The 12,329-nt window shown below is 39.7% G+C and overlaps 5 protein-coding genes across 6 annotated transcripts; 2 read left to right on the forward strand and 3 right to left on the reverse strand.

Annotated features, from left to right (window-relative positions):
- Positions 1-262: 262 nt before the first annotated feature.
- LOC135942660 (uncharacterized) lies at positions 263-2,246 on the reverse strand. Its single transcript, XM_065488909.1, has 5 exons — positions 2,157-2,246; positions 2,036-2,103; positions 1,899-1,959; positions 1,664-1,834; positions 263-1,300 (listed from the first exon to the last, which is right to left on the reverse strand). Exons 1-5 carry the CDS (start codon positions 2,188-2,190, stop codon positions 441-443), a joined length of 1,194 nt encoding a protein of 397 aa, XP_065344981.1. The 5' UTR covers positions 2,191-2,246; the 3' UTR covers positions 263-440.
- A 120-nt stretch (positions 2,247-2,366) lies between these two features.
- PpV (Protein phosphatase V) lies at positions 2,367-4,537 on the reverse strand. Its single transcript, XM_065488914.1, has 6 exons — positions 4,397-4,537; positions 3,758-3,853; positions 3,407-3,694; positions 3,239-3,344; positions 3,018-3,179; positions 2,367-2,767 (listed from the first exon to the last, which is right to left on the reverse strand). Exons 1-6 carry the CDS (start codon positions 4,466-4,468, stop codon positions 2,577-2,579), a joined length of 915 nt encoding a protein of 304 aa, XP_065344986.1. The 5' UTR covers positions 4,469-4,537; the 3' UTR covers positions 2,367-2,576.
- A 336-nt stretch (positions 4,538-4,873) lies between these two features.
- On the reverse strand, positions 4,874-6,853 carry eIF3e (eukaryotic translation initiation factor 3 subunit e). Its single transcript, XM_065488908.1, has 9 exons — positions 6,650-6,853; positions 6,456-6,572; positions 6,231-6,392; positions 6,052-6,174; positions 5,764-5,996; positions 5,587-5,713; positions 5,314-5,525; positions 5,024-5,258; positions 4,874-4,968 (listed from the first exon to the last, which is right to left on the reverse strand). Exons 1-9 carry the CDS (start codon positions 6,737-6,739, stop codon positions 4,942-4,944), a joined length of 1,326 nt encoding a protein of 441 aa, XP_065344980.1. The 5' UTR covers positions 6,740-6,853; the 3' UTR covers positions 4,874-4,941.
- A 76-nt stretch (positions 6,854-6,929) lies between these two features.
- bor (ATPase family AAA domain containing bor) lies at positions 6,930-9,832 on the forward strand. Its single transcript, XM_065488907.1, has 11 exons — positions 6,930-7,143; positions 7,203-7,261; positions 7,386-7,599; positions 7,656-7,750; positions 7,803-7,968; positions 8,027-8,332; positions 8,399-8,501; positions 8,564-8,656; positions 8,748-9,070; positions 9,123-9,321; positions 9,379-9,832. The coding sequence occupies exons 1-11, from the start codon at positions 6,998-7,000 to the stop codon at positions 9,478-9,480; spliced, it is 1,806 nt and encodes a 601-aa protein (XP_065344979.1). The 5' UTR covers positions 6,930-6,997; the 3' UTR covers positions 9,481-9,832.
- Positions 9,833-10,028: 196 nt separating this feature from the next.
- Positions 10,029-12,196, forward strand: LOC135942662 (retinol dehydrogenase 12-like). Of its 2 annotated transcripts, none has more exons than XM_065488913.1 (7): positions 10,029-10,314; positions 10,482-10,738; positions 10,799-10,909; positions 10,978-11,151; positions 11,206-11,413; positions 11,470-11,671; positions 11,727-12,196. In XM_065488913.1, exons 2-7 carry the CDS (start codon positions 10,546-10,548, stop codon positions 11,913-11,915), a joined length of 1,077 nt encoding a protein of 358 aa, XP_065344985.1. In that variant the 5' UTR covers positions 10,029-10,314; positions 10,482-10,545; the 3' UTR covers positions 11,916-12,196. The 2 variants fall into 2 exon arrangements, with proteins under 2 accessions (XP_065344985.1, XP_065344984.1); XM_065488912.1 differs by having other exon boundaries at positions 10,029-10,310.
- The last annotated feature ends 133 nt before the right edge of the window (positions 12,197-12,329 follow it).

Raw genomic sequence — 12,329 nt, forward strand, 5'->3', positions numbered from 1 at the left:
AGAGGCCTCTGCTAAGCGGGAATCTCAGGGATCAAAAAGGTGTAACCTGACTAGTTTTAAATTATTTAATTATTATGATTTCCTCTCCCAAAATTGAATTTTCCTCTCAAAAAGATTGATTATTAAATTTTGCAAATTAGTTAATTCAGTCCAGATCAGTCTGATCATCATTTTTGCCGATGCAAAATGAATGAACAAAATAGGTTTTTTTGACGAAGTGCGTAGTGTAGCGCGCTTCTTAAAAAAAGCGAAAACACACAACTTAAGTTTTTCCATAATTCATATATTTTATTTTGATTAAAGGTACAATTTGTTGCATGTGCGAAATATTTGATAAAGTCGGAAAAATCACAAAGATTTCATTAGATGGAATTAAAGTGAAAATATAAAAAATAACCAAATTGCTTTGTCACTCAATCATGCCTATATTGCTATTTTTTCTAATTTTCACTGCTCTCCGCCTTGACATCACTAAATTTCTCATCATTCACTTCTGTGATGACAGAATTTTTACTGGCTTCAGTAGTGATACCTCTAGGTTGTTCAATAGAAGATGTAGAACTTCTGAACAAATTTGCTATTTTACTGAAAAAGTTGCCAATACTTTGCCAAAATGTGACATTTGTTTCAGCTTCTTCCTTGTCCTGTTTATCAGGTGTGCCTTCTGGAATTTCTTCGAGTGTTGCTTCAGTGATTATATTAATGGAGGTTTCTTCTTTAACTTTAGTTTGCTCATTTTCATTTTCAGGGTCCGTTTCTTTTTCTCCTGTTTCTTGCGACAGAGGCGTATCCTGTTCCACGGCATCAGCAAGAGGAGAAATCATTTCTTTCTTCTCTTCAGCACTTGGGATCGGTTCAGACTTTTTCTCTTCATTGTCTTTTACAACCACCGATGGCTCTTCTTTTTTCTTCTCAGGATCAGCGAGCAAAAGAGAATTTCTAGTTTCCTCATTTCCAGGATTTGCAGAAGGGACAATCTCTCCTTCCTTTTTCTTAAGAACAGAGTTCTTGGAATTTTCCGAATTTTCATCTTCCTTGCTCACGACTGTAAGTAGTGAGACGTTAGCTTCGTCTTCTTCCTTTTGCTGTTGCTTCGCGTTAAGTGCTCCTTCATTTGATACGCCCTTGTTACCATTCTCAGCATCAGGGAGTTCAACAGCTTGTTTAGGATTTTCATCTTTTTTTACAGCCATATGAAGACGATCTTCAGCTTTAACGTCAACCTTCTGCTGTTGCTCCTTTTCGAGCACTCCTTCACGTGGTGAATCTTGGTTGTTATTTTCTTTGTCTGCAATTGGGCCTGAAAGAGGAACAATATAATAATTTCTATGCAATAAAACAATATCAAACAAAAATTCAAATATTAACCAGCATTAACATGGGCCACCAGCATAAAGACGAAAGCAAAGAGGGACAAGAATCTCATTTTTCCAGCAAGTGTTGGTTACAAGAACGCCGTTTGAGAAATGAGAGAAAATTTCAAATTTAGCGTTGCACGTACTGATGGTGTTATCTGTCCTGTGCCATCAGACACGTATAAAGACAGATATCACCATAAATTGTTGGCATTTTCCTTGCGAGTGTCTTTAACCTCTTTATATGGTGACTCATAAAACCAAACAAGGATTTTTATACTGGCCTTAAAAGGTGTCAAAGAACTCACCAGAAACTTCGCTCGTGACCAACCCATAGATCGGCAATAGGCGATTGCCGAAGAACATCTTTATCTGCACAAAATGCCCATCAGTTTGGTCATCCGTTTCAGGATTCAGTGTTTTTCCCTTTCTTTCTGCCCCCTCAACAATAGAACGACTTACTTGGTGCTTCTGTACGCCTTTTTGGAATCACAAAATTGCAGTTTAATTTAAATATTAATACGTGAGTAATTTCCACATTACTTGCATTGGGGATTCTCACTGGTTTTGAGTTTCCAAACCAATAGGGCAAACTTACAACCAACTGTTAATATATAAATAGAGGTGTAATTTGATAAATGTTTAACTTGAGGAACATTAAAAAAATATTTCAAATTAACCTGTTTGCCTTTCTCCACATTTTTAGAACCATCCTTTGCTGTTGGCAAAGTTCTAGCAAACGAAGCTCCTATAATTCAAAGTTTTGGACTACGTGTGCATAAAAAAAGTGATTATAATTACCAATAAGAATGATTACAGTGAACGTACGCAGCATATTTTCCCCTTGAAGGTTTGGCGTCCAAGGAAATAATGACCAGACCTTTAAAACTGTAGGCCACCCAACGTTATCAAACCCATTATTCACATGTCAAGATAAAATTGGTGTGACCTGTATAATTATTACTGCTTTCCAAGAGAACTTAAGTGGCAAAGTATTAAAAAAGTTCCACGTAAATTGTATCTGAACTGGACAAAAAAGTTTATTGCAGTTGTTGGAAACTTAAAACCTCAATGCATGGAATATAATTACAAGCGTACAATTGATATTTGGGGAACAATATTCTAAGAGACCTTATAACTCAAGTGAGGTGTGTCAATGAAAATCACATAGCATTGCATGCCTCCAATTGTGTAATTTAGTGATAACTTAAGGTTTAGGAATCATAAGAAATATGGTGTTGTGGTTCTATCAGGTACAGTTCTCTCTGAACTGGGCACTGCCTCAAACAACTTGGGCTCCCTGTTCTTGCTAGTGGTGAATGACAGGATTGAGGCTACATTTCCGCAACGGTAACAGTAATTTGGCGCAGACCATACGGTGACCAACTTGTCATCAAACATATATTTGTACCCTGTGAAATAGAAACAAACTAATTTGAGTTCAAAAAATCTTGAGAGCGTATAAAAGTGAGTTTTATTTAGCTCAAAAATGGATGGTTTTGACTCAATCTTAAGAGTTCACACTGAAACAATCCTTAAGTGTATATTAAAGATTACTGTTTTGTCAGCTATAATTTGAAATGAAAATGTTGAATTTACTCAATGAGAGCAGTGAACAAAACAAAGGAGGTCTAAACTATACTTTATTTGATTTCCAAATACCTTCATGCACCAGTTGGTGAGCTCTGCAGATGAGGTCAAGGTTGTTGATATCCATGAACTCGTGGGTCACGATGGAGCCAAAGAGCCAGCCAGCGCCTCTAGGGCTCACTTTCCATTTGTCAATTTCCTCGGGATCTGACCAGACAAGGTCGCAAAAGGCACCTGGGTGAGGGTAAAAAAAGCTAATAGAGCAATATTACAAATATTTTGCCTGCTCTGACCTTTGTGGGGTATTTCCTGGTTCCTGTTTATTGTTCTGATTTGGTCAAGGGTCTGGATGTCAGGGGAAAGACCTCCGTGCACACAAAACACTTCACCATCAATGAGCTGCAGGGGGTACAAAAGATGACTCATTATTGTTAAAAGCTTAAAATTTGAGGTTTCCTTACAGCGGCCACAGTAAGAAGGTCGAAGACGCCACAGCAGTATCTCCAAGCATTCGCATTGCCATATTTATTTTGGCACTCGTCGTAAAAGCCGTATACCTGGGTGATTTGCCTAGACTCGTGGTTTCCTCGAAGCAGAGTAATTCTGTCAGGCCACTTGGCTTTCAGGGTGAGTAGTCGAGTGAATGTTTCTAAACTGAAGTAGCCTCGGTCTACAAAGTCTCCCATGAAAATGTAGTTTGTGTCTGGCACTTGTCCCCCTTTTCGAAACAACTCTTCCAAATCGTAGAACTGTTGCGCGAAAATAAGTGTAAGAAAACTCCAGCACAGAGCATTAGTGGATTGCTTATTTACCTGTCCATGGATATCACCACAGACTGTGACAGGAGTTGATACAGGCTGAATGTTGGACTCCTCCAACAAGAGATCGCACACAATGTCACATAATTTCTGTAACAAGAATAATTATGAAGCTTCTTAAACACACAAAATCATGTATTGTAAATAAAATTACTAACAAAATATTGGCTGTGCCTCACAATCAGCACATGCATACATACAAAGCAAAAATTTTTAACTGTTAACTTAGGCGAAATGGGCGAAATGCAGGGTATCAAGGTAAGAAATAAAAATCAAAGGCGTCATCAGAGCATTAACTTGAAATTGAAGATAATATATATTATCATTCCTCATAAAACTTTAATACATTTGACTGCTGCATGAAAATTAATGGCCTGTGAACAGGCAAGTTAATGAGTCTGCAAATAGCATAAAAATCAACTTTAATGCAAAACAAATATCGGGTCATTTTGTAAAGGCGAATGAATTTATTATTATTAATAAAGTGAAAAACATCAAAATCTAGCATTTGAACATAACACGGCCACGCCCACTTTTTCGGTGAACAGCGCACGTTTCATGATTTCTGTCAATTCAAATCAAGTTACATGAAAATCTATTAGGAGGAAAATCATAGCAGAATGTGCAGTTTACCTTTAAATCGTTTTCAGGCAGATATTTGCATTCCTTAGCAATTTCTATCCAGTGATCCAGCTCGGTCGACATCTTGCGATACTCCACTCCTCCTATTGTAAAATTGCAGTGCGGGCTTGCCTACCTACTCGATTCAGCAGGCGCGTGTGCAGACGGCGTTGAAATGCACTACACGCATACGTCGCCTCTCTCACATAAATATGCTGGTCAGTTGCAGCGTATGCGATCAAATCGATTGACCCATTGAACTTATCATGAATATGTAACAGAAATTTAGAAATTAAGTTGATCAAGTCTACATAAAACTAAATTGCCTTTTTATTTAAACATTTTAACTGGAAAAATTAACTTCCGTAATATCACACCATTATATTCATATTTATCTAACTTTATCTTAGAAGCAGTATTAACAAATCACAATGTTCTTAATTATAATCTAGCTACACAAAGGATTAGCAATTCAATTAAATATGCATGTATTTCCAACTTGTTTTTATTACCACAATGAAAAAAGTGTACTGTTAACCTCCAGAATCAGCTTGCACTTAGAAGTCGTTATTGTTCCATCGGTTCTGTTAAAACAGGTATAAATAGATTTAAACCAAAATGTACATGACTAAAACTTACATCCTGTGATTTCGCCTTAACTTTGCGTTCAATCAGGTTTTGCAGTGCCTCCGACCTCACGGATAAAGTGTCAACTCGCTCCAACAGAACTTGGTAGGGAGAGGCTGGTTGGGCTCCCATCACAACATGCCCCATTTTAGAGTCAATTTTGGCGTCTAGCCTAGCATTTCGAATGAGATTGACAATCCAGCATTCAGCCTCCTCAGGGTTCATGTTCAGTTTCTCAGCCAGCATGCTGCGATTTCCTCATTATCATTACTTGTTTTAAGTTGATAGAGCATTAGACCTACCCAATGGTGATGCATTGGTGAATGCGACAGAATGTTTCGAAAATCATCAAACGCGCGTTTTCCACGAACTCATCAAGGCAGGCAATAAGGAAGAAGTCGTTGTACAAAACTTCCTGGCACTCGTTCAGCTTCTGCCTGGCACCATCAAAGTCAAAGTTGACGTAGAGATGCTCCAAGAACTCAGTAATGGGATCTCTGTAGGTATATGACTCCTGCAAGTAGTGGAAAGGTGCTTATGTGACTTATTGAACGCAAACTTAATTAATACTGTACCTGTTGGATGACTTTAACCAAATCCTTGAGCGCATTCAGAGCATTTCGTCTCGATCTGTTGATCACTACAGCAGTAGCCAGGTATCTCAGAATGTGTGGGCACATCGTCTGGATGGCATTTAGGTAACTTTCACAAGAAAATTAGCTTTGCCACAATGAATAATCTTGTAACCTTACTTGGGCCTGTACAAGAACATCTCGATGATGTGGTCTCGTCCCTTGGCATGATTGAAGAAGACAAACAGACTCCAGTGAATGAGCCACGTCCTCTGCTGCAGAACTTGCAGCGGATTTGCAAATGCATTTGAGTCAATGAACTCTCTCAACTTGTTCAGGTCGTCAAGGGCGGTGTCCCAGTTCTGGACCAAGATCTCGGAGGCCAGTTTTCCCCACAGGACATTCAGATAGTTCTGTGAAATTGGATGTTTAAATGACATTGCTTTCAACTAAATAATAATTTTGTACCTTATCTGTAGGTGGCATGATGAGCATGTAGAAGTACAGGTAGCTGGTGGACACAGAGTAGTTTCCACACTCGTATCTGTATTTGGCAAACTTCACCAAATTATCCATCATGTCAATTTTGAACTGTAAATTGAAGAGTTGTATCAGAATATTTTAACTCAATTATGGGTGATTTGTACATCATATTCCTTGGTGAGATGGCTCAGCAAAACTTTGGGGTCTCGCATCGTTTCCATCGTCTGCATCACTTCCTCGTTCTGCATGAGCTTGTAGACAAGCTCCACCTCGTTTTGCAGTTCAGTTAGCTCTGCCACAACTTGCGCTCTTTTTATTTTCAGGTCCTGAGGTTGAAAATTACAAATTATTATAAAACATTTCGGGGGTCAGAATGGAAAGTTACAAACCTCTGGAACTTCAGCATTGGGATGCAACTGCTTCCTGATGTCTATCGCATAATCCAACATGTTGGTTTTGCTAAGGATATCGAGCTTCCCTTGCAGAAGTTCAGTTTCATCGTAGATCTGAAGTAAATACAGACATTTTCATTAAAATCTGTTGCGTGAGGGAAGTCACAACAAAGGGGCGGACTGAAGCTTACCTGTTTTGCAGACAAAAACTCGAGGAGCGGAAACACCAAATGCCGGTCCAAATACTGCCCTAACTTATGAGTTAAATCAAACTTCGCCATCGTGCTGGAAAAGCTAATTTGCACGAATAACTACCGATAAATTGGCATGAGAACGCCGAAAACAATCCCTACAACGTGGTTCGCAAGGAGGCAGCGGCAGCGGCACCAGTGGCTCCAGCTGATGGCATTGTCTTAAACTATATTTTCATGCGCTTTTTGCGGCTGTCTTGCGAACCACTCTTTGTGGGATCATCTGCCTCAATAACGTGCTCTGAACCTGCTCTGAACCCGGCGATTTAATTTTGTTAATTTTGAAAAATGGCCTGGATGTTTGGGATGGGGGGCAAAAGGGACGGAGGTGGCGGCCCACCAATTGACTTGCCTCCGCCCCCGGGTAGCGGTGGTGCCGGAGGCAACCCTAATGAGACGGACCAAGAGCGAAAATCACGAATGGAAGCTTACAGGTAAAATAAAGTGATGCAATTTTGAAAAATTGTATTAATGAACATAATTCGCGTTTCAGATTTGATTCCGCAGCTTTGGAAAGAGCAGCTAAAGCAGCAAAAGATCTGGAATCTTCGCGTGAGTCATTACATTTTTTCTTGCATCATCTGCTAGCTTGATTACAGATGCCATAATATAGTTAACCAATACATATATAATGCTTTAAATGAGAAAGAATAATAAAATTTTGCATTTTTATCAGGCAATGCCAAAGAAGCGCTCGAGCTGTCCAGAATGCAAGAAATAACGAGGCAGAACGAGCTGATTGCAAAGGCCAAGGAATATGAAGCGCACATAGAACAGATGAAACTGGACACAAAACGGGTTGAGGGTGAAGAACGACGCAAGACTATGCAAGAGGAGACTAAGCAGCACCAGATGAGGGCTCAATACCAAGATCAGTTGGCCAGGAAAAGGTAACAATTCCAGATGGAGCAACGCTTTCTCAATCACAACGTTGTTCTTCTCTTAGAAACGAAGATCAGCTAATCCAGCAGTCTCGGGCGAATGACGAGAATCTCCGAAGGCAAGAAGAATCTGTTGCAAAGCAAGAGGCGATGAGGAAAGGTAGGCAGCCCATTGAACTTTGCTCTTTGAATCATCTTTAATTATTTTCCAGCAACTATTGAGCATGAGATGGAGTTGCGGCACAGAAATGAAATGAAGCGTCTTGAGGCCGAGTTGAGCACCAAAGCCAAAATTGACCGCGAAAACCAGGATTTGACTCTTGAGCAGATTAGACTAAAGGCTTCAGAAAATCGAACCACAGTGTTGGAGTCTATTAAGTAAGTGGCTTCAAATTGTATAATTTGGAAAACATTACTAATCTGATCCTTCTGCCAGGACTGCGGGATCTGTTCTTGGAGCTGGTGCTCAGGCTTTTCTGCATGACTGGGATAAAGTAATCATGGCAGCTGGCGGAATTTCCCTCTTGGCTCTTGGTGTATATTCTGCTCGAGGAGCGACCGGGGTCACTGCCAAATACATTGAGTCGCGACTTGGCAAGCCATCGTTGGTGCGAGAGACGTCTCGGTTTTCCGCTCTTGAGATGTTGAAGCACCCAATCAATACCGCCAAGAGATTCAAACTTCGCTCCCAGGATGCCTTGTCAGGCGTTGTGTTATCACCTAAACTGGAGGAGAGACTGCGGTAATTGATCAAAATTAGTAAATTAATGAAGAAATAATGTGACTTAAATGTCAATGATTTCAATAGAGATGTCGCGATTGCCACCAAAAATACGAAGTACAACAAGGGGATGTATAGAAACATTTTATTCCATGGACCGCCTGGAACTGGCAAAACTATGTTTGCCAAGGTAGTGTCAAATTGGTATCATGTATTACCTGGTTTAAACATTTTCCATTGTTATGCTTCTAGAAACTAGCAATGCACTCTGGAATGGACTTTGCCATAATGACAGGAGGAGATGTTGCGCCAATGGGCAAGGATGGTGTCACTGCTGTGCACAAAGTAAATTTTTTTTATCATTTTTGTGTTTTAAGGACAAAAATTTGCTTTTCCATTGTTAAAAAATAATTATTTTTATCCTTCTTTTGTTCAGGTTTTTGATTGGGCAACAACTTCAAGGAAAGGTCTTTTACTTTTCATGGATGAAGCAGATGCTTTTTTACGCAAGAGAAGCTCAGAGGCTATCAGTGAGGACTTGCGTGCAATGTTGAACGCCTTCCTCTACAGAACTGGCGAACAGTCTAACAAGTTCATGCTGGTGCTCGCGTCCAATACACCAGAGCAATTTGATTGGGCTATTAATGACAGATTGGACGAAATGATTGAGTTTGATCTTCCTGGCTTGGAGGAGCGAGAGCGTCTTGTCCGCCTCTACTTTGACAAATTTGTTCTTCAGCCGGCTTCAGAGGGCAAAAAGTATAGATTTGCCGTTTACTTAGGTTAATAAATAATTATGTTTATTCAACAGGAGATTGAAGGTTGCCGAAATGGACTACAGCGTGTTGTGCTCAAAAATCGCCAAAATATCAGAAGGAATGTCTGGCCGCGCAATTTCAAAACTCGGCGTTGCCTGGCAAGCTGCTGCCTATTCTTCTGAAGATGGTATCTTGACAGAGAAAATGATCATGGATCGAGTTGCTGATGCGGTTAAACAGCACTATCAAAAGGTACTGAATTAAAGAAGCAATTGTACTGGAGAAATTTGACTCTTATAATTTTTTCAGGAGCAATGGTTGAGTGCACAAGAAAGGCGAGAATACAAAACAGGCTATCACTCGCCAAAGGATGATCAGGCAGCACCAGTGCCTTCAGCAGGCTCTGTTTAGTTCACTCTCAGTGCAGAAAGACTGATGTTGTCTCTGGCCTTCCCTTACCCACAAGAGACACATCTGTTGTTGACAGTTTATTTTAGAAAACGGATATTACATTGTTATCTGTGTAGCTGTCTCGATAGTGGGACCTGAATTTTCTTCGATTGTGGAATTTATTCCATGGAACACTTTTGTTACCATCAAACATTACAAGATGATTCCAACTCACTGTCAGTCTGTTGGTGAAAATGATTCCAATCAAAACAAAATATTAATTAATATTGAAAAGATTTGTAAGTTGATGTTCATAGGCTGGTTCCTCTCTTTGCCTGCATTTACTTACTGAAATAAAGTTTCATTTGCTAAATTTTTCCGTTTCTCTACTTAGTCACTCAAATTTCTTGAAGCGCCTAATCCACCTCTGATTGTGAGTTAACCAAAACAGTACAATAAACTTGTACTCAACCTGACGGAAACGCACCTAGGCGCCGTCCGACCTTCAAAAGCGTGGTCTAAAGGTCACGCCCCTTTTCAGAGGAGTATTAACAGACTGATGAGCTTTGAGCTTGCACAGCAGTATTATTACCTGTTGCAACATGGAAACATGACAAGACGTTAATTTTACCATTTTTTACTCCTCTGGCCTTGTAAACCACTGCAAGCATTGGTCGATATTAATATTTGAGAAGGATTTTTTTTCAAATGACCACATTTAAATTATCATCGTGCGCCTCCTTTAATCTCAGTCAGTCTTAAGGAGCCGTAAGAAGTGAAAGCGAGTGCGTGAGGCGAGTATAGCGACAGCGGACCTGCTGAAAGTGCCGAAATTTGGAGTGGAGTGGAAAGTAGGTAACACCAAAAAAATCATCTATAAAAATTCGTCGATTCCCACTCTCTTTTCGTGGGGATTGTTAATCTCGAGGCATATTAAAATTTCAATTCATCTTTCTTCTTCAAGACGAAAGCAGAACACTCACTAGTGCCTTATTAACCACTTAATTTCTACTTCTCGTCAGGGTTTGAATTAGACATCAACTAGAAAATTCAAGCGAAGAATCACAGGTGCCTCCAGCAGGGAAGATGTGGATTTATTTTGCTGCCGCTGCTCCGGTTGTCTGGGTCATTATTTTGCTGTCTTCACTGTACAACTGCCCCGGCGACAAAATCACGATGAGCAACTTTTTTGATAGGTGCCGCCAACAAGCAGTTTACAATGCTATCGGCATGAAGGCAAACTTTGATGATCTCTTGAAACGAAGACAGAACAGATTCAGTGAGTGTGTCAGCTATAATTGCATTGCAAGGAAAAATTTTTAACAGCAGGATATTCTAGCTCCGCCTGGGAACCTGAAGGGAAGAGTCGTGGTCATCACTGGAGGAACTAAAGGAATCGGGTTGGAAGTTATCAAAGAACTGCTGAAATGCGACATGAACGTTGTTATGGGTAATAATTTGAGACCATAATATATTATATATATAACCTAGCTAAAATTATTACATCGTACAAAATAGGATGCAGAAAAGTGAGCGCTGGTGAGAAAGCCATCGCTGAAATCAGAGAGGCTGGCGTACAAACTGGTACCTCAAAGGTTTTTGAGTGTGATACGAGTTCTTTTGAATCAACCAGGAAATTCGCTGAAAAAGTTTTGGCCTCGTGTCCCAAAGTTAACGTTCTCATCAACAATGGTATGCGCATTTTGACCTATCTTTATTTTTTCTAATGCGGCGATCTGATCACAGCTGGAATTATGCTAGTGCCTTATGAACTCACTGCCGATGGACATGAATCTCAATGGCAGGTTAACTATCTCAGCCATTTCCTACTCACTAAACTGCTACTGCCAAGGCTGGAAGAATCCGCTGCAAATGGAATTAATTCCAGAATAGTGAATCTCTCATCCTCGGCCCATCTTGGAGGAATTCTTAATTTTGATGATCTCGAAATGAAGTATAATATTATGGACAAAAGTAGTGTTAAGTCAAACTCTAAAACTCAAATTACAGGAAAGAATTTGTGTCCAGCACCGCGTATGCCAACTCTAAACTGGCGCAAGTCATGTTTACTAAAAGTCTGCAAAGGAGCTTTGATGCAAGAGGTGCCCCTCTGCAAATCAGTTCAGTGCATCCTGGTGTAGTCAACACCGACCTTTTCAAGGACACCTATATCACTCGAATGTTTCCTTGGATGCCCACTTTGCTCTTCAAAGTAATAATTCTTTGGAAACAAAAATAAGGATTTATAATAACGTGACAATGCATAGTCCCCAGCCCAAGGAGCGACGCCGGTGCTCTATGCTGCTTTGGCTGCTGAAATGGAAGGAAAAGGAGGATCTTACATCAGCAATTGCGCGGAATATCCCGTATCTGATGAAGCTAAGAATATTGAGAAGCAAAACAAACTTTTTGAGGTTTCTTGCAAGGATATTGGCGTTAATGTTTTCACCCCTTGAGATTAATTCAGCATTTTTTTGCGGTGCGAATCTCACTCAATGCGTTTCTGTAACTGCAAACTGCTTGTTTTTAAGCACTCTTATCATTTAGTTGACACTCAGCTGAACTTATAAGCACTAATCATTTTGTTAACAAAAGATCACAGAAATAGACGTTATCATAAAATGTGGTAGATTTTGGAGATTCAGATTTATGTGAATAGGTATTTCCAATCCACGTACAATATACTTTTTATATATTTGTTATGTTTTTAATAAAACTAGAGGTATCTAAGGTTTAACTGTGTTTAACTAAAACGTCATTTTTTTAAAACATTGTGATTGTTCTGTATTTAAGTCAAAGATGATGCTAAACAGGCCAGATCTGGGAAGTGGAAACTCTTTAAAACATGAACTGTGTATGTGAAAAACCAT

Source organism: Cloeon dipterum, chromosome 4, assembly GCF_949628265.1.
Source record: "Cloeon dipterum chromosome 4, ieCloDipt1.1, whole genome shotgun sequence".
Taxonomy (NCBI): domain Eukaryota; kingdom Metazoa; phylum Arthropoda; class Insecta; order Ephemeroptera; family Baetidae; genus Cloeon; species Cloeon dipterum.

Bases quoted from the DNA above. Each gene is read 5' to 3' on its own strand.
- LOC135942660 (XM_065488909.1), bottom strand. From the start codon at position 2,190: ATGCTGCGTACGTTCACTGTAATCATTCTTATTG. The intron at 1,960-2,035 runs GTTAATTTGAAA...ATATATTAACAG, and splicing joins ATGTGGAGAAAGGCAAACAG to TTGGTTGTAAGTTTGCCCTA. The intron at 1,301-1,663 runs GTGAGTTCTTTG...TTCCTCTTTCAG, and splicing joins GGTCACGAGCGAAGTTTCTG to GCCCAATTGCAGACAAAGAA.
- PpV (XM_065488914.1), bottom strand. From the start codon at position 4,468: ATGTCGACCGAGCTGGATCACTGGATAGAAATTGCTAAGGAATGCAAA. The intron at 3,695-3,757 runs GTAAATAAGCAA...TTCGCGCAACAG, and splicing joins GTGGTGATATCCATGGACAG to TTCTACGATTTGGAAGAGTT. The intron at 2,768-3,017 runs GTATTTGGAAAT...TCTATTTCACAG, and splicing joins TCACCAACTGGTGCATGAAG to GGTACAAATATATGTTTGAT.
- eIF3e (XM_065488908.1), bottom strand. From the start codon at position 6,739: ATGGCGAAGTTTGATTTAACTCATAAGTTAGGGCAGTATTTGGACCGG. The intron at 6,175-6,230 runs GTACAAATCACC...TTCAATTTACAG, and splicing joins ATCTCACCAAGGAATATGAT to TTCAAAATTGACATGATGGA. The intron at 5,526-5,586 runs GTACAGTATTAA...CACTACTTGCAG, and splicing joins TGGTTAAAGTCATCCAACAG to GAGTCATATACCTACAGAGA.
- bor (XM_065488907.1), top strand. From the start codon at position 6,998: ATGGCCTGGATGTTTGGGATGGGGGGCAAAAGGGACGGAGGTGGCGGC. The intron at 8,657-8,747 runs GTAAATTTTTTT...TCTTTTGTTCAG, and splicing joins GTGTCACTGCTGTGCACAAA to GTTTTTGATTGGGCAACAAC. The intron at 9,071-9,122 runs GTATAGATTTGC...TTTATTCAACAG, and splicing joins CCGGCTTCAGAGGGCAAAAA to GAGATTGAAGGTTGCCGAAA.
- LOC135942662 (XM_065488913.1), top strand. From the start codon at position 10,546: ATGTGGATTTATTTTGCTGCCGCTGCTCCGGTTGTCTGGGTCATTATT. The intron at 10,739-10,798 runs GTGAGTGTGTCA...AGGATATTCTAG, and splicing joins ACGAAGACAGAACAGATTCA to CTCCGCCTGGGAACCTGAAG. The intron at 11,672-11,726 runs GTAATAATTCTT...GACAATGCATAG, and splicing joins TGCCCACTTTGCTCTTCAAA to TCCCCAGCCCAAGGAGCGAC.